The 26,899-nt window shown below is 45.5% G+C and overlaps 3 protein-coding genes across 4 annotated transcripts in view; all 3 read left to right on the forward strand.

Annotated features, from left to right (window-relative positions):
* Positions 1-3,429, forward strand: part of capn15 (calpain 15) — a 58,171-nt gene extending 54,742 nt beyond the window's left edge. Inside the window, 1 exon segment of the mRNA XM_049015292.1 lies at positions 154-3,429. Within this exon segment, the coding sequence (XP_048871249.1) occupies positions 154-331 (178 nt within the window). The 3' untranslated portion in view covers positions 332-3,429.
* Positions 3,430-3,532: 103 nt separating this feature from the next.
* LOC125742878 (putative protein MSS51 homolog, mitochondrial) lies at positions 3,533-16,309 on the forward strand. Of its 2 annotated transcripts, XM_049015299.1 has the most exons (7): positions 3,740-3,912; positions 5,143-5,309; positions 5,510-5,659; positions 10,386-10,510; positions 11,390-11,953; positions 15,389-15,482; positions 15,645-16,309. In XM_049015299.1, exons 2-7 carry the CDS (start codon positions 5,152-5,154, stop codon positions 15,844-15,846), a joined length of 1,293 nt encoding a protein of 430 aa, XP_048871256.1. In that variant the 5' UTR covers positions 3,740-3,912; positions 5,143-5,151; the 3' UTR covers positions 15,847-16,309. The 2 variants fall into 2 exon arrangements, 1 of the variants encoding a protein (XP_048871256.1); XR_007398221.1 differs by lacking the exons at positions 10,386-10,510; positions 11,390-11,953; positions 15,389-15,482; positions 15,645-16,309 and adding exons at positions 9,730-9,775; positions 10,006-10,025 and having other exon boundaries at positions 3,533-3,912; positions 5,510-9,683.
* A 973-nt stretch (positions 16,310-17,282) lies between these two features.
* LOC125742876 (putative protein MSS51 homolog, mitochondrial) lies at positions 17,283-25,645 on the forward strand. Its single transcript, XM_049015295.1, has 6 exons — positions 17,283-17,380; positions 18,107-18,262; positions 19,802-19,926; positions 20,644-21,207; positions 21,981-22,074; positions 22,900-25,645. Exons 1-6 carry the CDS (start codon positions 17,364-17,366, stop codon positions 23,120-23,122), a joined length of 1,179 nt encoding a protein of 392 aa, XP_048871252.1. The 5' UTR covers positions 17,283-17,363; the 3' UTR covers positions 23,123-25,645.
* Positions 25,646-26,899: the final 1,254 nt, after the last annotated feature.

Below are 26,899 nucleotides of genomic sequence, written 5' to 3' on the forward strand. Positions count from 1 at the left end.
TTACTACCCGTCAGCGTCTTTCCTTCAGGCAAAAATCCCACTCAAAATATAAAAATATGAAAGTATTGCTTAAGGTTTTGTCACCATAACTCTGCCATTCTTGTTTCCATTTGTCCCGTTAATTGCTCGTGCTTTTCCCCTCCACCCCCTCAGGCAGGTGCTGGTGGTCCTGTCCCAGCTGGAGGGCAATGCCGGCTTCTCCATCACGCACAGGCTGGCTCACCGCAAGGCCGCCCAGGCCTCCCTCGGGGACTGGACGCCCACCAAGGCCACGCACAGCCCCCAGCTCACGCCTGACACCGAGGGGCTGCACAAGCCCCGCCCTCTATGACCAAGGCTCACCCCCGGCGGATGGCTGCACTTGTCGGCGCCCCCTAGTGCTCCCCACCTCAATCAGAAAGAAGAACCATGTTCTCCTCCCCATCATTATACTATGGCAGAGAAGACTTTATGCCCCCCATATATTTTTGCTGGCTGGGGGGGGTCATTGGCACATACGAGGCCCTTGCCTCTAGCATGGTGATTGATGCACGGGAGGGTTCCCCGGGACTGATGTCATTTCCATGGCGGGTGATCTCTGTCCTGCCGTTGGAAGGATCCGCCATGTTGGGATCTGTGCTCGTCTCACTGGTCGTGCTGAAACTACTGAATCTGTCCCATCAGCCGCACTGGGCCAGTCCTCCTCTGCCGAGAGCGGCTCGAGGAGGTGCACCCCCATGTTGGGGGGGCTGATGTGGACTTGATGTCGGCACACAGCGCTTTCCTGGCACTTTCGGTGGTGGTGGTGGTGGTGGTGGTGGGATTGGGGGGGCAGGCCAGGGAGCAGCGATTAATCTGGTGCTTGTGCCAGCTGCTCGCCCCTGCTTTCAGGGGGGCCTGACACGCCCCTCCAGGGGTTCCTCTGTATCCCATGGTACTTCGGGCCACAGGAGCCACACTCCATGCTGGATTCATGATCCGGACGTGTTCGGCTGGGTCTCTTAGAGTCGTCATCATCCTTTCTGTTCAATCATGCGGTTCTGTTCCCACAGGGAGTCTCTGCTCAGGTTCACAAACGGCTCCCGTTTCTCTGTCCTGTCAGTCCGTCACTGTTTGTGCTGCTATGACCTCGCTGTCCCGCACTGACGGTACTGCTCCGCGCCGATGTCACCGTTCTGTCTCACCGCCTCTGCACAGGTGCCACAAGTGTGACGTGAAGCTAGGGGCCCCCACCTCACTGTCTGCAGGCTGGCTGAAGTACCCTGCGTTCTCTCTCTCTTTACCCCTGCTTCCTGGAAGTTTGGGGCTCCAAAATTATTGCACATCAGTTTCCACTAGGTCATTGCAAGCCAGGGCTTCAAATGTAGCTGGTTATAGAGATTAGGAAAAGGTGGTGGTGGGGGGTCACACTGGAGAAATCCCGACCCATCCCTACAGCTGGAAAATCATTGCCCAAGTTGGATCTTCTCATCGTCCCTGGATGTGACAGCTTCATTCCTCAGGACTCTCTGGAAGTCCGTGTGTTGGGCAGTGACATATGGACTCATTACGCCTTTATCCCCGTGTAATTAATTACTTGTTTTCATCTCATTACATTTTACTTTGCCATATAAGCCATGTATCTGGTCTGCGTCTCACAGTAGATGATCATCAAAATGGAGGCACCTGGTGAGGTTTCAGTCCTGTGTGTTCATGCCTGTCTATACTTATGGTTGCAAGCGGTCATTGTGCATGGGACAGCAGCACGATTCGAAACATCAACAGCTTTGGAAAGACTGTGTTTCAGGTATGGTCACCAGGACAGTCTTACAATCCCCTGTCTTTCCTAGTCACAGTGGAAAAGAATGCGTTTTGTAGTTTTTAACGTACCCAGCATGCACCAGCACACGGATTCTTTAATCACAAGATAAGTCACAGTCCACGGATTTGTCCTCGTACCTCCATTGTTTCCTGTTGCCTGAGGCCATCGCTTGGCGTGATTTGTTGAAGGCAAATCGCAAGAGAAAGCCGGTTAGCACAGACACCACGACACGCCAGTCTCTTACCAGACCGTTCCCCTGTTTATTTTCAGCCCAGTGACTGCCGGCTGATTTCACACAGCTGCTCGTGGCATCAGAGTCGGCGGTTTTAAGAGGTACACAGCAGTGAGCCCATTTCTAACGAACGTGTCCTGTCTGGGATCCCTGTGAGGCTTTATTTCCGCACGCAGGCACTTCTTTTAAAAATATACCGCCCTGAGCTCCAGCAGGCCATGCCTGAAAGCTGCCCGAACCGAGCCACACGGCATGCTGGTAAAGGGCGTCCGCAGTCCCAGCCATCAGCGTCTGATTTTTCTCGATGCCAAAACACATCAGAGCACATAGCAGAGCTCATTCTAAAATGATCTAAATGCTGCCGGGCGCATAGTGTAAGCATCAGCATTCATAGGAAGACTGCGGGGGGGGGGACCTTGTGCTCTGTGATCAATTAATCAATCCAGGGGGCACCGGGGATTCTTCCGGCGAGAACACGGAACCTTGGTGGGATGCGGCAGGCTGTGGATGCATGGGTTCTGTCTGAAAATCCCTTCCTGGTATGTCTCTCCGGCTGGCCTCGACCTTGACACAGATTTTAGGTTCGTTAGCTAATTATACATTAGCGGCTGCGCGTAAACTTGAATGAATCACCTTGCAGTTAGGCAGCGTTTTTGCGCTTGGCGGCGGTGAGGAGGTCGCCGTCCTGTCCTGCGGTTCCCCTCCTTTTGTTTTTACGTTATCGGTACCGTCCAGATAAGACAGGAGTCGGCTGCCAGACGTCCTTGTCTTATCTCACAGAACCCTGAGTATCTGAGCTTTTAGGGCTTAACCCAGACTCGTACAGGCACATCTTCTATGTTATTGGAATGGGCACTAAAGGGTAATAGGTTCTTTTTTCATTTAGCATATTATTAAAGTGATAAACCTTCTTTATGTGGGGTAATTGTGGGGTTTCCCATATGCTGGGGAATCCCTGTCTTTCGATACGAGCCGCGCCGCATGCAGTGACTCTGCAGAGCGCTTTTGCATCGTCACATGTCGTCCGTCGTCCTCTTGCCATTTTGGCGAGCGTCTGTGTTGTTGGGGTCGCGAGCCTGATCTCGGAGTAGTACTGGGACCCGCCCAGGAGGGGGCGCTCTGTTCAGTGGGATGCTGACCGTCCTCTATCCCCGGCTTCAGCTGCCAGCCTCCGTTTCTCTTTTTATACGACAGGACAGACACCAACACTTTAGTCTTTGCCAAGCTGTGAATAGATTTATCCTACATAGGAAAACAAACGTATGTTGCAGCAGATGGAATATGGAGACAACACTGTTGGGCAAGAATGTGACGTTTTATCAGTTTTAGAATAAATGTAAATGCATTACATATGTATGTATGATTAGTTTGAAACTCAGGTTCTAAAGGACCAAATAAACTTTTGTTTTTTATTAAATCTGAATTTTATGGGGTTTTTTTTCTCTCCTTTCCTGGCACACTCTGTACTTTGTTTCTTAACTGTTCAAAGTGTGAATTATCTAAACCTTGGAATAGATGCGTTGATATTTTGGTAATTACACTTATTTCCCACTAGGTGGAGATTCATCCTGCCATACAAGGGCAGTTTGTTTTACTGCCCCCTTCATTTGGGATGGGAGGGGGCAGCACCCATGGCTAGAAGAAGAGTTACGATCCCAACCGGTATTGCTTCACCCCAGAATAATTGTGCCCCACCCCACATGGCTAGAAATCAGTGAGAAGGGAGGTGTTTATGTAAATGACTGTCGAGAAGGTTCCCCAAAGCCATTCTTCCTGCACTCTGTACTACAAACCCGATGTGGGTTAGCTGTCAATCAACACTCCCATCCATCCTGCTGCAAAGAGAGCAAGGAACACTGAGAGCTGAGCTTTCTCATCTGGAACATTCCTGTCAAAAGAGGTAGGATTGTACAATCAGTGCTACTCTGTAGAAGATGGCAGAGAGTGAAATTGGTTTTCTGATGTTTAGCAGTATATTAACTGCTGTCACTGCACTGAGCTGTTAACCCAGGAACTGAATGACGTAAATGTAGTCGTTAGTTTGTAAATGCACATACAGGATGTTCTGTATTTATATTGTAAGGAAAATGTGTCCTTCATGCTCAGCAAAATCTACATTTGTGTTAAGATGCAAGTCTGTAGTTAAATCAAAAGGGGAATTCTATTCTCAGCAACAGCAAGCCAGTTAAAACGAAATGAGCAGAAGAGTCAAACAGGCATAATATCACTTTTTAAGATAAAGTGAACTTTATTGATCCCAGTGGGAAATTCCGGGAGGTAGATTGTTGTGTCGTAATATGCATGCATTGCTATATCTGACTAAATTCAAACAATATATCAGCTAAAAAGTTATGGGTAAATTACATGCTGATAAAATGTATCAATGTATTCCCTCTTTAAATAGGGAAAAATACAGTTTTTGGAATTATTTGGAACAGTGCACGGGTTTATAGGAAAAATTTATGCATATACAGCAAATGCATTTCCTGTTCACGCTATTGCATTTGAAAACAAATCCTTTAAGGGGCTATAAGGTGACTTTTTGACGCTGTCCCCAAATGTGCCTGCCCTGACCACCTTAATGAGTCAGCCAAAGATGTTTGGGCTGGGTTGCATTTCCTGGGCAGATTTGTCAGGTTTCCTTCCCCTTCGTCGGTGCACCCTGTCTGGCCGAGACATCATGCAGAGCTTCCCTTCTGCACCGTATCCCGGGGGACGCCTCCTCCAGCCCATACGCTGCCCTACATGGGGACAAAGCGGGTGGCCTGATCACATTTCCCCCGACGGCACTCAATCACACTCAGCTGGCAGGCTTCAACAACTGAGCTTCTTAACCCGATGCTTTTTTCCTCGTCCATCTGGAAATGTCAAAGGCCCATCTTAAAGCCTGCTGGTGGTATGGGCTGAGCCTCTGCTTGGGCTTTCATGTGGTGTGGAAGCTGCTTGCTGTCAGCAGAAGGAGGTTTTGAGGCCCATGTGCTGAAATAGGGGACTGGTCCCAAGACTGGTCAGAAAGACCCATTAAGCATGAGGTTATACTGTTGGGTGGGCTGTAAAATCAAACTGCAGGGGCTTAAAACATGATTTCAGGGTGGCAGACAGGTTGATCACCTGTGATGTATAACTCCAGCTACCCAGGATGGCTGCTTCAGCACCAACACCAGCGGAATCATTCACCCCTGGACCAGATGGAGTTTACATGGACCGTCTAGGTTTCTACTCACTGGACTCTAATGTCCCCGGCCTGTCCAAGGTCATCCTCAGCAAGCTGAAGATGAAGGACTACTCTGAGTACAGGTGCAACTAGTCCATGACCTCCACGTTTATGCTATTAAAGCATCAGTAAGCCATATTTTAAAGTCAAGGATCTACCCCATGATTAAATCCAGCTCTTTAAACTTCAGTGATTTCTGTTTGTGCTCCATCCATGTGTACACGTGTCTGTCATCACCATGAGCTTCTCTGCAGCATTTTTGCCAACGTTCGGCTCTCACTAGGGCTGCACTGGAGGGGAAGAAGAAGAGTCTCACCTTCCACTCCTACAAAGAGATGTTCCAGAACATGGAGGAGACCTTCAAATTCTGCACAGGATGCAGCAGGCTTCCAAGTCACCTGTCAGGTGACCAAGCTCTCAAACGCTGTGGGAAGTAAGTGAGGAGAGGCGTACATGGAATAGTGTTACCATGGCAGTTGTCTTGTGTGTCTTAGGTACGTTGTTTTGTTTATTTGGCAACACTATATGTTGGTCGCCTTTGTGTCACCTTTAGAATGAGACTTACTATTAGTCCTCAGTTGACTCTGCTGAAGATAAAACAGGAAAAATAATAGTCAATCTAAAGCAGACAATGCTCTCCTGTATCTCCTACAGCCTTTAAAATGCAACTGTCACTTTCTGACCTCAAGAACTTACACAATGGAAAATTTAAAGGCTGACTGATTCTCCCAGAAATATAAATTGCTGTGTTGATAGGTCCTTCCAGGCTTTCTGAAAACAATGGCTTAGTGTTATTGTCTGGTTTATAATACTTTAATCCATGTATCTTCCATTTGTTTGCCATGTTCCCGGACACCCAAACAAACATTTCATCATTCCCGCAGCTCGGTGAAAAACAGCCACGTGTTGACAGACATGAGCCCAGGCAGAGATGCATTCCCTGAGGTGTGGGGCAGCCCAGGCCACCCCTCTCATGTCACGTTGTGATAACTCTTGTGCATGCAGAATGCTTTTTAGCTCCTTCTTAATGACAAACTGCTAAGTGTCTCTCTTCATGGGTGGAATTGGTCGGCCTTATGTCATTTTTGTTTTGTTTACATTACATCACACTTTAGGGATAATGTAGGCTTATTGTGGCTATCTGCTTTTTATCATGTTGAATGAATGCCCAGTGTACCCCACGCTGAAAGTGAAGCTTCATTCAGCAGTTTCAAGCACGCACACACACACACACACACACACACACTGCTTTCTGCTTCAGGGGCTTCTGATCATTTCTTCAGCTGAGAGGCCAGCTTTTATTTCCGGCTGTTCCAGTGCCACTTAAATGTCATGTATGCCACTGAGAGAGAGACGAAATCCTTTCAAGTGTGTGCATTTATATTACAAGGATGGTAGGCTACAGATACGCGGTCTGTGTTCAGCATACAGAGGCTGGAGAGGGTCCCTTCTCTCAGGAGAGAGCTTACAGGTCTGTGAAATCCCTAAGTTAAGACCCTTCACTTGCTGTTGCTGTTGTTCAGAACCAGTATTCGTTTTTAATGGCCTGGTACAGCCTGGCAGTCCCCAGGTTAAAAGCTTGTTTATTAAAAATACAATGGAATACACACACACACTACTTTGTGACTCTTGTGAAAACGTTGCGTGGCTTCTGCAGTTTCAGTACGATGTACAGTACCGTATGTAGGCACTTTTATTTTTACTCTATTATTATTACCTACTGTGTTATTCTTTTTCCGACTTACCTACAAACTCACCTTAAAGACATGGGGAACGGATCTCATTTGTAACCTGGGGTCTGTATGTACTACGAATTTGTCTGTAGTATTGCTGCATACATTCTACGGCTGGGCGATGTATCGAGTCTAAGATATATCAGTATATTTTCATATGGCACCTAGGATGAGACAGTATTGTTTATGTCGATATAGTTTATGCTGCTTTAAAATTTTACTCATAGAGCCACCAGGTTGCCTGTTTCTACTCTCCTTAAGAACACAAGCTGCCCCTCCCCCTCACTCACAAGTGCTGCATGCAGTGACAGCATGGAGACAGACGCAGACACCAGGCAAGCTAGCGAAGAGGAGCTGGCTGGTAAGATAATACAGGCCAGGGGTTTATTTCTGAGCCATTTCTTCATACACATGCACAGCTGTCTGTTAATAAAAATGCCCGTGTGACATTGAGGACATTTGGCTCTGACTTGGAACTGTCTTTTTGTTATTAGTTTTTGGGGGGAAATATCAAGAGATATATCGCATATCGCCATTCAGCTAAAAAATGTTGAGATGATTTTTTGGTCCATGTCGCCTAGCCCTAATACATTCACAACAACATAGGACACAAATCAAGAAAAATATTATAGGAATAAAATATATGCAGGGACACTGCAAATCAGTACAGTACAGTACAGTCAGTTGTTGTGTGCAGGCCGGGACACTGCAAATCAGTACAGTACAGTCAGTTGTTGTGTGCAGGCTGGGACACTGCAAATCAGTACAGTACAGTCAGGTGTTGTGTGCAGGCTGGGACACTGCAAATCAGAACAGTACAGTCAGTTGTTGTGTGCAGGCCGGGACACTGAAAGCCGGTGGCACGTCTGCGTCTGAATGCTGCTGGGCAGCGTGACCAGCCTCGCCAAGCCTGCACGGCACTCACCGGCCTCCCCTTTGCTTCCTCGCTCGCCCCCTCTGCCTGTCTCTCCTCTCTCCCACGCTGGTGGTCTCACCCACCCCCACATGCACTCCAGAGATCACAGCTGCATGCTGTCAGCGAGGGACCCGAGCTGTGACAGATGGGACAGCCTGGTGACATCTCACACCTGAGCAACTTAAGGGCTGTTGAGGTCAAATTGTCAAAGTAGGAGTGGAAAGCTAACTTTGACCAACCAAATTATATCAAATGCGAATAACCTGCCGCTCACTCTTGCCTGTTTTAGGGTCTTTTTGGTGCCAAATGCATTTGCGAATTTCACTGGCTTCTTTTTTTTTTTTTTTGTAAAAGTGCTGGATTTTGCAAACGGCACTTAGGAGGCCGGCTTCACGCGTGAGAGTCTGTTGTTTCTCCCCAGTCCGCGCTCTCCTGTGGGAAGAACTCCCAGCCCTGAGTGCCTACCATGCACTCCTGATTAGGTCATGCACCATGGCTCAGATGATCTCCAAGCAGCCAGAAATGCCAAAGGAAGGGCAGACTGTACAGCCCCCGTGGGTACACACCAGCCCTGCTGTCTCCATCAGTCCTGCAGCTGCACACGGCAGCAGAGAAGGTTACTGAAATACCCTCTACGGTGGATATTTAAAGTAAATTAGTCAATAAAATGGTTATTTTACCTGGTGCTTTAACTCTGGGAGTTCATATAAATGACAAGGGCATCTAGCCTTTTCGCTACATGAAAGACTTTAGCTACCAGCAAGGTCATACGTCATGGGTGGCTGGGATGGATACAGCTGTACTGTAGACGGTCCGTAGACAATTCCAGGCATAGGTTTACAGCACAAAATATTGGTTAAAATGAGTGTTACCCTCCAAAGGGGAGAGGTGCTCTCCTCCATACAGGATAGGTGTTACCCTCCAAAGGGGAGAGGTGCTCTTCTCCATACAGGATAGGTGTTACCCTCCAAACGGGGGAGGTGCTCTCCTTCATACAGGATAGGTGTTACCCTCCAAAGGGGAGAGGTGCTCTCCTTCATACAGGATAGGTGTTACCCTCCAAAGGGGAGAGGTGCTCTCCTTCATACAGGATAGGTGTTACCCTCCAAAGGGGAGAGGTGCTCTCCTCCATACAGGATAGGTGTTACCCTCCAAAGGGGAGAGGTGCTCTTCTCCATACAGGATAGGTGTTACCCTCCAAAGGGGAGAGGTGCTCTTCTCCATACAAGATAGGTGTTACCCTCCAAAGGGGAGAGGTGCTCTCCTCCATACAGGATAGGTGTTACCCTCCAAACGGGGGAGGTGCTCTCCTTCATACAGGATAGGTGTTACCCTCTAAAGGGGAGAGGTGCTCTTCTCCATACAGGATAGGTGTTACCCTCTAAAGGGGAGAGGTGCTCTCCTTCATACAGGATAGGTGTTACCCTCCAAAGGGGAGAGGTGCTCTTCTCCATACAAGATAGGTGTTACCCTCCAAAGGGGAGAGGTGCTCTCCTCCATACAGGATAGGTGTTACCCTCCAAACGGGGGAGGTGCTCTCCTTCATACAGGATAGGTGTTACCCTCCAAAGGGGAGAGATGCTCTCCTCCATACAGGATAGGTGTTACCCTCCAAAGGGGAGAGGTGTTACCCTTCATACAGGATAGGTGTTACCCTCTAAAGGGGAGAGGTGCTCTCCTTCATACAGGATAGGTGTTACCCTCCAAAGGGGAGAGGTGCTCTCCTTCATACAGGATAGGTGTTACCCTCCAAAGGGGAGAGGTGTTACCCTCCAAAGGGGAGAGGTGCTCTCCTCCATACAGGAGAGGTGTTACCCTCCAAACGGGGGAGGTGCTCTCCTTCATACAGGATAGGTGTTACCCTCCAAAGGGGAGAGGTGCTCTCCTTCATACAGGATAGGTGTTACCCTCTAAAGGGGAGAGGTGCTCTCCTTCATACAGGATAGGTGTTACCCTCCAAAGGGGAGAGGTGTTACCCTTCATACAGGATAGGTGTTACCCTCCAAAGGGGAGAGGTGCTCTCCTTCATACAGGATAGGTGTTACCCTCCAAAGGGGAGAGGTGCTCTCCATCATACAGGATAGGTGTTATCCTCCAAACGGGGGAGGTGCTCTCCTCCATACAGGATAGGTGTTACCCTCCAAACGGGGGAGGTGCTCTCCTTCATACAGGATAGGTGTTACCCTCCAAAGGGGAGAGGTGCTCTCCTCCATACAGGATAGGTGTTATCCTCCAAACGAGGGAGGTGCTCTCCTTCATACAGGATAGATGTTATCCTCCAAATGGGGGAAGTGCACTCCTCTATGCAGGACTGGTGTTATCCTCCATGTGGGGGAGCTGCTCTTATCCATACAGGCTAGACATTCTCCTCCAAAAGAGAGGGGTGTTATCCTCGATGTGGACAATGCTTTTCTCCATACAGGATATGCATTATCCTCCAGATGACGGGGTGATCCTGCATATGTGGGAGATGCAGGATGGACATTATCTGGGAATGTTTTCTCTTCCAGGTGTCTGAATGTGTATTACTGCAGTAAAGAGTGCCAGAAGGAAAACTGGTCAAAGCACAAGAAGGTCTGCAAACTGCTCCGGCTGGTGGCCATTGACCGACTGGTGGAGTGGCTGCTGTTCATGGGTAAGGAGAGAGAGACCTATAAGCCGGATGGTTGGATTGAAGGAAAAATTAATATCAACTCTGGCAGCTGAACCCAGAGAAACCAAGAGGTCTGAACCAGAGAAATTTATACATTTTCCTTCTTTACAGGCAAGAATTTGTGTTTAAATAAAACTAAACTTGGGCCCATGTAGCTGTAAGAATCACATAAATTGCAGCACGCATTTGGCAAACCGTTTTCCCTGGTCCATCGCCGCTGTGCGCAGGGAATGAGAGCTGGTGCTGATGATGGGGAGACCTTGTCTGAGGCCCTGTGACTCCCTCCAGCCAGAGAAGGACGTCCAGAGACTCCCCAGGCGGGGCACTGTAATACGGTTAAATGATTATCATTGTCTCTGACACCTTCCAATGACTTTGAATGTGGCATCAGCAATATATACATCATCAAATGTCTAATTATAGAAGCAATTTCACAGCGTGGATGAGGTTATTTAACTAGATACTCTGGCATCAAGCGTAAATCCTGACGGAAACCAAATGACCCATGGTGTCAGGAGAGCAGGAGTGCGAACAGGCTGGACAACACAGGTGCACAGCAGCTAGGCTTGGAGTCTCTGGGGTTTGCAAAGCCAGCAGACGAAGTTAAAGACAGGTACTGATCCACATGGGCTGGTGACACGTAGGCCTGTCAGTTCGGGATCCTGTAAGGTTGGAGCAATGCAGTTATGCTTTCCGGGTTCACTGAAAATGAAGAAAAATCACTTCTAGCTTTATTATAGAAGGAGTTCAACTGCTAATATTTTGAAAATGGTATGACGTTGTCTGCCTACCCAATGCAGTTAACCTGAATGACTATGGCCAAAGTATCAGTATATTTTTTCCTTTTTGTGTATGTAACAGGAGAGCTTCCATTCGCCATGGAGCAGTGGTCACGGCCTGCTGTGGAGGTGAAGAACTGGGAGGACTGGCTCTCCATGCAGGGCGACCTCAATCAACGTCTGGAGGCCATCTTGTCTGGGCCTCACATGCAAGAACTGTGGACTAATGTCAGCAGGACCCGTCCAGAAGACGGCGAGCTGCGGGAGTCACTATGGCGGGTGACCAGCGAGTTCCTGTCCAAACCCCTCACTCTGGGCCTGGGGCTGCGCTTGTTTGGCCTGGACCCATATTCCCGGCCCCTCACCATCCACCTGGTGGGGGCCTCCCACAACGAGACCATGGGGGCCCGTCTCACGGACTTCGACGAGCTCAGTCGCATGTTCCCTGGTCACCAGGGCCTGGAGGTGGTCATGGTGGGACCAGAGGTGGTGGAGGGGCCTATAATGAGGCCCCCACTGAGAGCTTTTGGGCCCAGGGGGAGAGTCTACATCAGTGCCTACAAGGGCCTGTACCACCAGTTCTGGGAGGAGCTGGTGGAGAAGCAGGAGGCAGCCAAGCCGGACCTGGTGGTGGGATTTCATCCAGGTAACGTGGTGGTTGTTCTGCTCTAATATGCAGTTCCGTAACATTTCAGTAACATCTGGCAATTCTGGGTATGAAATAAATCAGATCACACAGGTTTGTCAGTTTTTAGGATTTTGTCAAGATTTTCATCTAGGGCCTGTATTTACTGTATCAACAATCTACAGTTTACGGTATTCTTCAAACAAAAGTACTCTAGTCCCTTATGACCACTACATGGTGAATTAAATGACATGCCTTGCAGTAGCAATACAAATTTAATTGTGGCAACTGTTAACCCGTGGATTTATATCCCAGTGAGGGTATTGGCTGACACACGTAGCGTGTGAGAGGAATTTCAGAGCTGGGCTTCTGGGACAGTCAGATCTAAGAAAGTTTTTAAATCTTTGGAATCCAGCTGCCAAATCTGAGAAGTCAAGGGCTGACATTCCATAGATAAGAGCATAGTGACAGTGCAGGTGCCGCCTCTCCTCCTCTGCTCCTCTGCTCCTCTCCTCCCGGTGGCCTCCTCCCTCTGCTTCCCCTGGCATTCTGCATGACCCCTCTGGGTCTCTGGCCCCTGCCAGATTTTTATTAGCGGCCCACTTGAGTCATACCAGCAGCTGTAGCCACATGGTGCTGATCCCTCTCTGCAATGGTGTCAGTTTATTGTACCCCCCCCCCACCCCCACCCCCCACCTCCCGCACGGGGTGCTAATCAACAGCGGAAGCTGTTAAGGAGCTGAACAGTGCTGATGCGGCTTCAGTGTCATGAGCTGGGTGCCTCGGTCACCCCCCCCCCATTCTGCTATGGTTACTCCTGTCACAGATTCTCTTCCACATTCCCCCCCCCCCCATTTCACCTGGGACACTTAACAGTGTCATTCTCTAAGCTTCAAACCCTCACTCACCATCCCGCTCCTGCCCTGGGCTCCAGCAGACGTCAGCGGGTCTCGACTCCTCAAGCCCTAAAGGTGGGACACTGGGACCTTGCTAGAGCACTCTGTCATGTCGCTGGCTGTCCCTTTGACCTCTGCCTCGAAATGCTCTCCGATGCTTTGAATAGCCCGGTTTTATCAACAGGCCTGTCAGGGGGTCTCTCTCTACAGTCCCTGTCACATTTATATACTTATTTTATTGCATTTTCCAGAAGGTTGTCCGTTCCCGTAAAATCTCTTTCTGCTCCAGTAGAGCTAAATATACAGGTAACGCCTCCCTCGTTCTAAGTCACATGAGAAGCCTGGAGCTCAGAGTTGCAGATTAGCAGAGTGAGATCATTTGGCTTCCTGACTACATCTCATAGTATTTGGAAGACCAGATGGAAAAGCCACACTTAACTCTTCAGTGGCCCGTCAGTCCTCTGTCAGAGTCCCACCCGAAACATGCTAACGAATCATAACGTTATTTCATATTGTGATCAGCATTTCATCTTTGCAGCTATCCTTGCTGTGAGGTCCTTCCTTTTTCTTGTCCCCATGACTTGCGGCTTTACTCCAGATAAGGGCTCCATGATGCGTCCCTTAACCATTAAGCACACTGTCTTTGACACTGCATTCGACTTTGTTTGAGGTTTTTTCGCATCTCTCGTTTATTATCAGGTCACTAACTGTTGTTTTAGCTTTGTCAGCATTAGCATTTTCGTAAGAAGTTAAGCCGCGCTGACCTCTCTGTCCTCGTTGCTGCTGGGAATGACGCAATAGGGAAGTGTTAGAGTAGCTAACTTCAAAGTAACTTTTAATTATTATTGTTAAGCCTCCTGAAGGCTTCTGATCTAGGAGGTAGCAACAGTTGCTGGAGGTCTGACTCCTCCAGCTAATCTGGCAGCTTTTGCTACCTCAGAAAGTGACGTGGACAGGTGGACGCAAGGGAAAGCGTGGCCAGGAGCCCAGGACAGAAGGTGCCAGAAGATGCTGGAACTGTCTCCGTAAAAGAACTCTCATGAATTTTCCCGTCTTTTATGGTGCTGTACATATTATGGAAATTACGTGAAATTTGAAATTTTCTGGTCATACCAAGAATCATTTCACATTCAGTACAAATATTAACAATACTTTCATCATTTTGTCATTTTCATTTCAAGTGTGAAATTCTGCTACATTTTTCAATAATCCGTTGTACTTCTCACGGATTCTACATCTTATTTCGTGTCATTTCATAAGCTTCTTTCTTGATTATTGCACGTCATATTCTTTCCATCCTAATTTTCATCTTGATCTTTGGCATCATCGCCCTGAAAATAATGATTTTCTTTTCTTTACATCCATTCATCTTTGACATCATGTCCTTAATCTGCTGTAATGAAATCATTATTACAATGAGAAAATGACAGGCGTGTGCATTTCCAAAATGCATTTGCTGTATTTTAAAATCACCTTCTCACCAAGCATATAATAATTCCTTGGTCGAAGACAAAAATCCTGCTTTTGTATTTATTTACATGCAATATTCATATAAAATAATATTACAGCAGGAAATGCTTACCTTTCAGCGATTCAAAAGTTTTCCCAATGTGATTTTTTAAAAATAAATCAAGTGCTTTGATGATAAGAAGCACATCTCTACGCATGTCATGACGTCTTAAAGCCTGAACTGTCCACTTTAAGGGATAATGGCACTTAATAGGGTAGCAGGGATAGTATGAGAGATATAAGCAAAAGTCCTCGGTGGAGGACAAAAATTAACTGATGGATCTCTGGAAGGAATTTGGCATAATGGGAAAAGAAGGGAATGTGTTTGTATGGGATAATAAGCTGGACACCAGTTACATTTTGTATTGAGACATTTAGCAGGATCCATAAATATGTGTTCGTATTATTGGGGTATAAATTTCACTTTAGTGAAAAAGATTACGTGGTACTGCAGTAGGTAACCCTGTTACCTCCCACAACCAGGGTGTGGGGTTCGAATCGTGCCTGTGTTTGGGGAGTTTGCATGTTCTACCTGTGCTGTGTTGGAGCTCTGGATGTACGTAAAGAGGTTATGAATTTAGCATGTTAGGAAGCTACCAGATGGCACTATGAGTAGAGTTAGCATGCTGTGATGGAGAGAGCGAGCACAAGCTTGGTTGGCAGAACTGTTTCAGTCATTGAGTGTGTTGCTCCTACCTTATCCTTGCTTGCTTAGTGTCCACTGTACACGTTCTATAGACAACCAGCAAAAGATGGTAGCCCTTGTAAATAGATTCCCATTCCCTTACCTACAGTGCTACCTGTCGCCGTTCCGTGGCCCTGACTGTTGCAGCAGTGTAGCTTTAATACCATTTGATGGTCTTATTAGGTATGGGTGTAAATTATAGGGGGGGAGGTTGCAACCCCCCAATAATGAAATCCAATACTACCCCCCAATATTCATCCTAAGGAGTTTCGCCCTTATTCTTAAGGAATGAATGGTTAGCAACTGCAATGTGTTACTGCTACTCGCTTAACAGAGAGGCCTCACTGTCGCCCCCTTGTCCTGCAGGGTTTCATGCCACCCAAGGTCTGGGAGAGGGATGGCTCCCCACGCTGCTGCTCCTCAGGGACTACAACATCCCCTCCTTCTTCACCATGTTCAAGTGAGCACCTTCTGGTCACCTCATGACTCCCGTAGCTTTCAACTGATAGAAACACCTTTACAAAACCAGCAGGGTTTAACCAAAAATTTAGCTAGAAAGGTTGGGGGGGGTAACGCTGATTATTTTTTATGGTTGATGGTTGGTGTGTGTCTCCACTGGCAGTGAAGAGGAGCTGAAGTACTCTCTCCAGATCCTAACGGAGCTGGAAATGCGCATGAGAGGAACCGGAGCCAATCCCTTCGCGTCCCTGAAGCCAGAGCAGGTCCAGGCCTGTCCCAACAAGACTCCTGTCTTCTGCAATGCACACTACCTCTACTTCCAGGGCCTGCTGGAGGAGAAAGACGAGGAGCTGGAGGAGGACTAGAGCTGAGGGTGAAGCTGCAGCTGATGTAATGCCTGTCCTGGGTGGATGGAAACCTGTTAAAAGAACAAACCCCTGGTCGTGGTCTGTTTTCTATTCTACTGAACCGGTATTTGGATAGAATGTCACATGCAGGCCACTGGCAAGAAAGATCTCATTAACATTTAAATAAATTCATTTGATCATTGCTTAATGTAACATTCTCCTTTAGCAAATCTTTGAGGAAAAAAGCCATTCTCAGTTGAATTGTTCACATACACGAATCTTTATTTTTCATACTTTGAAACAAATTTTCGTTCCTGTGTGAACAGAATATTTTAATTAATTTGCTAACATTACAGCTAATGTGTGTTGATAATATATTTTAATGTAATGAATACATATACGTTGATGATGTAATTGCTCAATTAATTTTTGTGGTGGTTTGGTGGTTATGTACTTATAGAAAATATATTCTCAAACGACATATTGTCGTTGCGCTTTATTTCTCCCTACCAAGCTGCTACTTCATTCCTAACTGTATTAAGTTCCGGAAACCCAGATAGACTCCTCCCTCTGGTGGAACGGATCCGCAACTGCACCTTAGTTAATATTTACTGTAAAGTGCATGGTTTTAAATGCCGCGATTGATTTGAAACTAGTCCTGATTAGTTTCATGACTGATTAAAATGTGCATCCATTGTAGAGAGGACATATATTTTCTTATCTAAAACTGTATTACTAGTGGTGTTCTCTTTGTTCTGCTGCTAGAGAATAATCGAGCAAGAAAATGTTTGTCAAGAGCGAATTTTGGAAAATAACATTTGTTTATTAATTTCAAATACAAAGTAAAAAATATATTTATATTACTTAATTATTTATATTAGCCTAAATCATTTATAATTATTTACATTTTTAAATTAAAAACAATCAGTAATAAAATGTGCATGTTCTCGTGTGTTTAAGTTTCCTTCCACGGTCCAACAACATACGGTTGATAAACGATGTCTCGAAATTTCCTTGTGTGTGTGTATGTGTGTGTATGTGTGTGTCTGCGTGAGGATTTTTTCTTAACCAGCCTTCTAAATGAAATTTACATGACGGTATAAATGTGATTTAGTCCCAGTCAGCGACGATCCCAGCACTTGTTTTGTATTAGTAACTGTCATAGTTGCGGTTTCCTCTTATGCATACGTAAAACAAACATTTTGTGCCATCGGACAAGTTTTATGTATACTAGTAACATCCCGAGGTAACACCAATGGTTAAAATACCAAATAAAATAAACTTGTTTTACTATATAATTGTTTTTAGAGACCAAAATAAGCAATCCACTATTACGGTTTCATAATCTCAGTTTGCAGGAATAAACCTGAAACTTTTCCGTCTTTATCCAGAACCTTCCGTAAGAGCGCCCTTGGCCTGCGTTGGGGGGAGGGGGGGCCTGTATAAATAGCGCGAGACTCACAGGGTCTTTCAGGACTGTAAGGAGTTCTGTCAATCATCACCCCCGACTTGCTCTGCGGAGCCACTCTGTCGTAATGGCCGAATGGGAAAGGTAGGGCTCTTTGGACCCTAATGCAGGAGACTGTGACCTAAAAATTATGCGCTAGTCACGTCGCACAGACAAACTCGCATAAAATTTATTTGCTTCTCTTTGCTTGTTTTTGGCTTTGTTTAATTGTTTTAACGAACCACGTGAGGGCGTTTTGGACCGCTTTTGAAGATTATTCTTATTTTTGATGCTTGGGAGTGTAAGCATTACGTTTTAGTTGGAAAACTCATTCGCTTTAATGAGCAATAGTTCATAATAAGTAATACAGGTTGTGTTTTCAACGATTTCTAAAGACATGCTAATTAAATGTCTGCTCACTCATATTTCCAGAATTTTAACAAAATGCTGATGACATGCAGGTTTTATTTTGAAATCTTAACAAAGTTAATACAGTGTTATGTCTCTTGTGACAAAGACAAACTCCATAAACTAAAAATAGTATCGGTGCCCTTGGTTTGTTGCAGCTGGTCCCGCGCACATTCCCTTAAATGGAGGGACATTCAGCTTCCATCTGATGCCGTTTCTATCGCCCTGGTGCCTCATTTTCAGTGTGACCTGGGCATAGACATGCAATAAATAAACCTAATTACTAAAATTCCCAATCACTTTCGTTGCCCCCAAAATTTACTGCATTCATTAAGAGGTGCCTGCTCTCCAAACAGCCAGCAGCGACGCGTGTGTGGCGAACTCTAAATTCACACCAACGTCTCTCTTCTCCCCACCCCAAAGAACTGCTGGGCAGGGGCAGTCCAAGGGGAAAGGCCTCGTCTTCCATTCCTACAAGGAGATGTTCCAGAAGATGGAGGAAACATTTAAATTCTGTGCATGCTGCAGGAAGTTGCCCAGCGATCTGTCAGATGCCAAGTCTCTCAAGCGCTGCGTTAAGTGAGTGCGGGGGTGGGTGGGTGCCGGGGGGGCGGTATACGGGTGGCGCTGAGTGGGTTGTCATTTTGATGGCCATCAATACATAGTGAGTGAAATATGAGTGAGACACCTGCTGTTTTGCGGGTAGAACACCCACCAGGTGGCGCTCCCTGATTCACTCCCTAACTGCCAAGGCAATGTTTTTTTTGTCATATCGCAAACTAAAATATTTATAGGTAATAGTGTGCCATAACTGTAAGTCTTTAGGCTTTTAAAATAATGCATGATTAAAAAAAAATCCAGTGCTTAAGTATTTTGAATACCTAGTTTACTATGACCTGGAACCATTACATTTGTTGCGGGTTCATTCATTTACAAATCTAGACCGGTTTCCTTATATAAGACTCTGTTTTAATCCCTGTCCCTCTGTACCAGTGTTTCCCAGTCTGGTCCTTGGGGATCCGCAGTCGGTCCGAGCAAAAACGTGGATTGTCCCCCAGGACCGGGCTGGGAAACGCTGCTCTGTACCATTCTAGCCATCTCCCGTTAAAGCTCTTTTAGAGCGGATTTCTGAGGCCACGTGGGCCAGCAGTATTTAGCAGGGGACTTTTTCACTTGACCATAATGCATTGGGGTGGCAGCTCGAATTACCAAACGAAGGGCGGCCTGTATGATTCCAGTGGGCTGATAGCAGCTCCGTGCCTCCATCAGCTGCATGGCCACACACTGCAGGGGAATACAGTTTCCGGAAAGTCCACTGGCTAGTGTTTATTTACACTGTGACAATACTGAAGGAAACAGCTTTGAATGGAGGCTGGTACAGCATGCAGCCTGCACAGTATACCATGAAGGAAATCAGGCAACTTCATCTTGCAATATGTCATTAAAAGCCTTAAACATTGAGGCAGCTGTTACTTGTTGCTGGAGGAGATGCGTCTGTTTGGAGCCATATGGAGAAAGCTGAAGATGATGGGTTGCAAAAATTTCTCCAATGTAAAACCTGAAGTTTGGCATGGAATGATTCACAAAAGACAGTGAGGCAGACTTCAGGTTAATAGGGCCTCTTAAATGCGGCGATAGTTCGAACCTGATGATGCCAAGAAGAGAGCAGACTAGCTGCTTGTGTTGATGGAAGAAGCCAAATTGTTAAATGGAGGGAGAGGACGATAGCATCTGCTATCACTCTGGAAGTCCAGTAGGTGGCACTGTTGCCAGTTCACAACTGATGGTTTACTTTTATTTCACTCTTCAGTCTTTTTTGAAAGAGACATTAAATATTCCAGGATACTCTGTGATCACTCTACATCATCATTCTCACAGAGGTTTTTACATTTTTAATTTAGAGCGACATATAAATGCTGGCCTATGACCCTGAGCTGGATAAACGGTTCGAAGACGGATGGATATAACTGCTGAAGCATATAGACAGAGTTGCTATTCATGAAGTATCCCTCACCTTGATTTTCGTTCTGGATTTGAATTCCCACAGCTAAGCCCTATCAAACTGTCAAACTCTTAGAATGCACGTCGGTAGTAGATTGCGCTGCCTTCCTCTTCCAGGTGTCTGAATGTGTACTACTGCAGTAAGGAGTGCCAGAAGGAGCACTGGCCACAGCACAAAGCCTTCTGCAAACAGCTCCGGCTGGCGGCCATCGACCGGCTGGTGGAGTGGCTGGTTTTTAAAGGTACAGTGACGCTCCGGGGGTGATGGGTGGGTGTCCTCTTGCATTCGGACCGTAGACGGCATACAAGTGCAGTGCTGTCATTAGCAGGGGAAGCAGCTGTTTGTGGTCAGTAGAGGGAACTGACTTCGATGACATGAGGTGACGGGAGATTCAAGAAGCCCTTAAAATACTATCCCGTTATATCCCCCCCTCCCTTCTACTTTGCCTGCACAGTTTTGTTTTAAAAAAAAAAAAGTCCATTATTGACTTTGGCAGTGACTCCTCGGTGCAGCTCCAAGCTGGTGTGGCTGTAGACTGTCCCCAGCCTGTACAGTGGAGGTCTTATACCTCCTGAAAACTTCACACCTCTTTTTTGCCTTCTTTGTTCACAAAAAATAATCATCTTCAGACTTGTTCACTTTAAAATTAACACTCAGTTAGTAGTAAACTCATGAAGTAGTTCAACATTAGAGCTGTGAGAAAGGAAATAACGTGACAGATTTATTTAGCTGATGCTGCGATTACAATGTAAATGAATGGAACACTACGTGTGATCGACTACAAGCCGGCAAATGTATACACTGTAGTTGTGGTGTAAGTTGGCAATAAGATACAACATAAATATAAATCAGGGTGAATCTTAAATCCGTCTTGTAGAAGATATTGGGAGGCTGTAGCTAAACTCAGTGTAGTCACTTTATTAATTGATCATCTTTGTCTTTCTCACCTGTCTAACAGGAGATCTTCCATTCGCCACGGAGCAGTGGTCACGGCCTGCTGCGGAGGTGAAGAACTGGGAGGACTGGCTCTCCATGCAGGGCGACCTCAATCAACGTCTGGAGGCCATCTTGTCTGGGCCTCACATGCAAGAACTGTGGACTAATGTCAGCAGGACCCGTCCAGAAGACGGCGAGCTGCGGGAGTCACTATGGCGGGTGACCAGCGAGTTCCTGTCCAAACCCCTCACTCTGGGCCTGGGGCTGCGCTTGTTTGGCCTGGACCCATATTCCCGGCCCCTCACCATCCACCTGGTGGGGGCCTCCCACAACGAGACCATGGGGGCCCGTCTCACGGACTTCGACGAGCTCAGTCGCATGTTCCCTGGTCACCAGGGCCTGGAGGTGGTCATGGTGGGACCAGAGGTGGTGGAGGGGCCTATAATGAGGCCCCCACTGAGAGCTTTTGGGCCCAGGGGGAGAGTCTACATCAGTGCCTACAAGGGCCTGTACCACCAGTTCTGGGAGGAGCTGGTGGAGAAGCAGGAGGCAGCCAAGCCGGACCTGGTGGTGGGATTTCATCCAGGTAACGTGGTGGTTGTTCTGCTCTAATATGCAGTTCCGTAACATTTCAGTAACATCTGGCAATTCTGGGTATGAAATAATCAAGAGCACAATCCCATTTTTTACCTCAACATATTATATAAAAAGACAGTTAACTGAAAATTAATTTTGTGTTTTAGTGAAATATACAAGCATTTTCCTGCAGTCAGACTGAGGTCAGTGACCAGAAGAGCATCACTACCCTCATAACATTACAAAAACTGCTACACTAATTTGCAAAAATAGATATTTTCTGTATTGTCAAGCTCAGTCCAGTGCAATTATTTATAAATGCAGTTACGCTTTTTGTATGTAGTTCAGAAGCATAAGATCAAGGAATTAAATATACTGAAGTACATTGTAGCACAACTGTAAATGTAAAAAATCTATGATAAAATCTCATCTTTTCTTTAACTAATGCACCAAAGTGGCTGTTGTGACTCTGGTGTACAGTGTGTTAGTTACGTGCTCGACAGTTACGGTGGAATTAGCGCTCTTGCATTCCCAGAATTACCTGCTGCCCTCGACACAGCTCCACACTTATAACCAGCTACCCTGTCAGAAACGCGGCCGGCCACATCCATTCATTCAACTCTCAACCACTTACCTTGGTCATAGTAGTGGGACACAAGTATCATAAAATTCAGGAAAAATCTGAAGTAGCCATCTGTCCTTAACATTTTAATAGTAAATTGTGTGGTCATGCATTTTGGTAGAAATGTGGGGGCTGCTAAGACCAGTGAGTCTTTCTTGCAGGGTTTGATGCCAGCCAGACCATGGAGGATGGGTGGCTGCCAACTCTGCTGCTGCTCAGGGACTATGACATCCCCTCACTGTTCACCATGCTGAAGTAAGTGCTACTGTATCACACACACACAGAGGTTTGTAATTATATCTTTGTGGGGACTCTCCCTTCATTTCTATGGGGGAAACTCTAATCCCAACATGACGGCCTTAACGACTACTCAGCCATAATCTTAACCACAAGTAACCAGGAGACTTTTGGAATTTTTAGTTTTTGATTGCAGTCAGCCTCGTGCCCATCGCATCCGGGATAGGCTCCGGACCCCCCGCGACCCAGGAGGATAAGCGGTTTGGAAAATGGATGGATGGATGATTGCAGTCACACATTTTTATAAAACTCAGGTTTAAAAATGAACCCACAAGCTAAAATGTAGCAGGTTTCACCACATTGTGGGGACAATTGGTCACCACAATATGGTAAATACAAACCCGCACACATACACAGACCGAGAGACAAACAAAAGTATGTCTAACTCTAGACGCTTCTTATGTGTGGATCCTTAAGGTGGACCGAGCCACCCATCCACATCCGGTCATAATAATCCCTCTCAGTCATTATGAAACACCCACCTTAAATACCCCCTTTAATGACTCGCCTGTTGTATCTTTATCCATGACCCCTTAGCTGCTGTGTTTGTACCCTGCATGCTCTCATTATCTCATCTGTCTTGACTGAATAGCCTCTCATTAGGTTCTTGCTGAGTACATCTGTCCAAACACTTATTCTCTGTATTGGTAGGGTATCTCTTAAGAACTTTTTCAATAAGGTGGTAACACTCCTGAGTGAGAAATTATAATGACCGTGTAATAAATGTAGCCTGGGTGGAAGGGGATTTAGAATAATGTGTGTGGTGTGTGTCTCCACTGGCAGTGAAGAGGAGCTGAAGTACTCTCTCCAGATCCTAACGGAGCTGGAAATGCACATGAGAGGAACCGGAGCCAATCCCTTCGCGTCCCTGAAGCCAGAGCAGGTCCAGGCCTGTCCCAACAAGACCCCTGTCTTCTGCAACGCACACTACCTCTACTTCCAGGGCCTGCTGGAGGAGAATGACGAGGAGCTGGAGGAGAATGACGAGGAGCTCGAGGAGGACTAGAGCTGAGCAGTAACCAGTGTAACGCATGTCCTCGGTGAGAAGGCACCTGTTAAAAGATGCTAAATGATCACGACAAATTAAGACGGACAATCTCATCTGATGAAGAATATCACTTATAATCATTACATGTGAGAGACATAAATGGAAGTAAAAATGAATGCACTGAAATTATTCCAAAACATCCAACAGGAAGTGCTTATCTTTCCAAGCATGTGCTGTTTTCCAGTGTGTGTGTGGGGGGGGTGGGGGCGGGGGGGGGAGCTGGCATCAGGAATGTGTTGTGGTGAAAATAATTTCAGTATCATCTGTAGGGATTTTTAAGTGAACTTTAATCCAAAATTTCTACTGGTGTTGCTGAATGACAGATGAAAGCTTTTTTGTTTCTATATGAAGTGTGCATGTGTAAAGTTTGATCTTTCGGTCCATTTTATAGACCCTGGAATGTCCTTTCTGCATGTCTGTTTTTTGCCAAGCTGAGTGGGGGCATCATAATATTAAGGTCATACAAGCGATAATAAAGGCCTGTTTTACATACTACGATAAACCCCTTGGTGCTTTTGCATTGTAAATGAATATCTGATTATTTCTTCTGTAACTGAATAGTTTTGACTGTGGTCCAAAGATGTATAAAAGCACTGTTGAAAATACTTACAGACATTGGAGTGAATCTGCTGAAAATGACGAGTTATTAAGTATAAATTAAAGCAGCAGCACTAAAGATCTGGGTACAATAATGTAAATTACAGGTTTTAGTAGTAGAGCATCACCGATCTGAACTAGGCCTAATGCTCTGAGATCATTGCAGTGCCAGTATGAATATTTATTATTAATTACAGGAACAAAACCTGGAGTATTTGCAGGTTCTGTTCAGAGTTGCTTTTTAAACCTGTAGCTATGGTACTGTAAGCTTTTGGGTAATTATGGACTGGGACTTCAAAGAAGTTGTAATTTTACTGTAGGCAAATAGATCCATGTGTGGCAGACTTAGGCAGAAATGTTTCCCACGGCCCATGGAATATCACGGAAGAGCTATATATATATTTTTAGAATCAAATATCTACTATTTTATCACAACTATACATACTAAAATAGCAACTGTTACATGTGGAGTGCATTTGTTGAGCTGGTTGTAATGGATGAAAAGTCTCCTGGTTCTTAGGATACTGTTGCCGTGGCGATGGTGTGGCATCATACTGCTCTGATTGCTTAGTAACCATTGGGCCCAGCTGAGCTAATCAGCAGCCGAGTTCACATTTTAGCTCTCATTCTGCAGGCATGGGAACAAAGCTTCGCAGTACATTCCATTACCATTGTTTAGGTCTCAGTGTATATGATCAAGAGGTGCATTGTTCCCATCCTGGCTCAACACACTGCCTCTTTCAGTGATGGTAATGATCTCCAGCAGGGTCAGTATGGTCATGCATGCGATGCGGCCCCTCTGACAGCAGCATGCCTTGCACATTAAAACAAGTGATAAAAATCTGTTAACAGTGTTTACACACAATATGGAAACAGTCGGCATTGTGAAGGAGAACTTATGTGAGGGGAATTGCCAAACAGATCGTAGAAGGACCGTTTTCTTGAATGTTGGTTGTGATGTCAGTGGCCAACACCCACAAGACTGAGACTGGCCATTTGCAAGTACTATTTAATGAAGCTGCCATATGAAGACCTTTGAGGCATCTGTTAGTCAAACTACACACACTAATATATTTATCCTCTCGCTCACTTGTGCACCAGGGTCTCCCTCTCCTCTTTCTGTTGTGGTTAGAGCCAGTCTGCGCTGCGCTGTGAAGGGAGTAGTACACAGCATTGTACAAGATGTTCAGTTTCCTGGCAATTTCTCGGATGGAATAGCCTTCACTTCTCAGAACAAGAATAGACTGATGAGTTTCAGAAGAAAGTTCTTCGTTTCTGACCATTTTGAGCTTGTAATCGAACCTACAATTGCTGATGCTCCTGATACTCAACTAATGCAAAAAATGCCAGTTTTATTGCTTCTTTAATCAGCACAGCAGTTTTTCATCTCTGCTAACATAATTGCAAAAGGGTTTTCAAATGATTAAAATTATAAACTTGCATTAGCAAACACAACATTCCACTGGTACACAGGGACTAATTGTTGCTGATAAATGGCCTCTGTACCCCTATGCAGATATTCCATAAAAAAATAAAAAAAAATTCCAGGTGTGATAACATTATCAATGTTCACAGTATCTGATGTTATTTTAATGGACAATTTTTTTTCAAAAGCAAGGAAATGTCTAAGTGACCCCAAACTTTTGAATGATGGTGGTTGGGTAAATACAGCATAGTGCCTCCATGTTTGACAACATTTTATTGTCAGATTGGAGATTACACTGATCTTGCTGTGATTTTTCAAGCAAATATTTGTGTGCTTTTGCGATTTTCGAAACATTGTTATTATTTTTAATAATGTTGTTATCCTTACAAACATGTCCTTCTGAGAGAATCATTTGCTTGTGATGTTTAAAGGAATAAAAGTGAATACAGACACTATAAGTCTTGTACATCCATTTCTGTAATCACCACCGTATTTAGTGTCACAGGGTGTGCAGAGTCTGTGGGTGCAAGACAGTGAACAACTCAGGATGGGCTGTCAGCTAGTTAGGTAACTCCAATAAATTTCATCATGCTTTTGGACTGTGGGGGAAACTGGAGTATCCCATGAACCCCCTCTTCCAATAACATGCATAGAACATACAATCTTCACATACAGTATAGTGCCATGGCAGAGACTCAAACCCAGGTCCCAAGTGCCAGTGATATCCACTATACCACTATTAAGTCTTATTAGCTTAATAAAGTCTTTAACAATTAATTAAGATGACCCAACTATGTCATAATACCAAAATAGTTTACATAGGTGTGCAGTGGATTGACCTATCTCTTTATGTTTTTAAAAACTTACTGGAACTCTTAACTGCGTGGGTGCCAGTGCTGGTTTGGCACTGGCTCAGCTCAGTGGAATCTCTGGCAGTTATATCTGATGCATTAACCTGATTAGTTCAGGATGAGTTCAGCCAGCTACTATGTTGCGATTTGTATCAAAGTGCTTTTGAATGTGAGTAAATGCTATTTCACTGTACTTTATATAGCTCTTTTCCATGGTAACAGAAAGATATGCAAAACTACATAATCTCAGAATGCATTTTAACTAGGGAAAAAAATAAATATAAACCAGTCATACCTGTTGAAAAAAATATTTTATTAGTTTGAATTGGATCTGTTATTTTTTAAAATTGGTCTATGAGTGAATACAACTAATTATCTCTTTACTAAGCAAGTACAGACACTGTATGAAATAACACTAAGGTGCGGGTGTGTGTGTGTCTGTGTGTCTGTGTGTCGTGTGTGTGTATATATACACACACATACCCACAATAAGGTGCTGGTAAGTTGGTGGGTGAGCAATTTCACAGAGGTAGAGTTTAAGTGGTTTAAGTACAAATATAAAGCCATGGAAAAAATTAACAGACCACTCTATATTCTTAAACCTGCATTTTTAAATCCTGGTTTAATCGTGGTTCTGCTGGCAGAAGCCTACGCTGAGCAGCAGGCTGCTTCCAGGCTCAAAATTTCTAAGACAGCAGGACACAAGAATAAGGTGAAGCAGGAGACACTGGGAATGACCAAGAACCAGCCAGGTAGAGGGAGGAAGGAACTTTCTAATTAATGCCAGAGACGACTATCAACTTATTTCACAGATTCTGATGAATCGTAGGATGACATCAAGTGACCTTCAGAAGGAAAGGG

Source organism: Brienomyrus brachyistius, chromosome 5 (genome assembly GCF_023856365.1).
Source record: "Brienomyrus brachyistius isolate T26 chromosome 5, BBRACH_0.4, whole genome shotgun sequence".
NCBI lineage: Eukaryota > Metazoa > Chordata > Actinopteri > Osteoglossiformes > Mormyridae > Brienomyrus > Brienomyrus brachyistius.

Excerpts from the sequence above, each read along its gene's own strand:
- LOC125742878 (XM_049015299.1), top strand. The coding sequence starts at position 5,152 with ATGGCTGCTTCAGCACCAACACCAGCGGAATCATTCACCCCTGGACCA. Across the intron at positions 5,310-5,509 it reads AAGGACTACTCTGAGTACAG|GGCTGCACTGGAGGGGAAGA; the intron begins GTGCAACTAGTC and ends GGCTCTCACTAG. Across the intron at positions 15,483-15,644 it reads TCCTTCTTCACCATGTTCAA|TGAAGAGGAGCTGAAGTACT; the intron begins GTGAGCACCTTC and ends CTCCACTGGCAG.
- LOC125742876 (XM_049015295.1), top strand. Across the intron at positions 19,927-20,643 it reads GGAGTGGCTGGTTTTTAAAG|GAGATCTTCCATTCGCCACG; the intron begins GTACAGTGACGC and ends CCTGTCTAACAG. Across the intron at positions 22,075-22,899 it reads TCACTGTTCACCATGCTGAA|TGAAGAGGAGCTGAAGTACT; the intron begins GTAAGTGCTACT and ends CTCCACTGGCAG.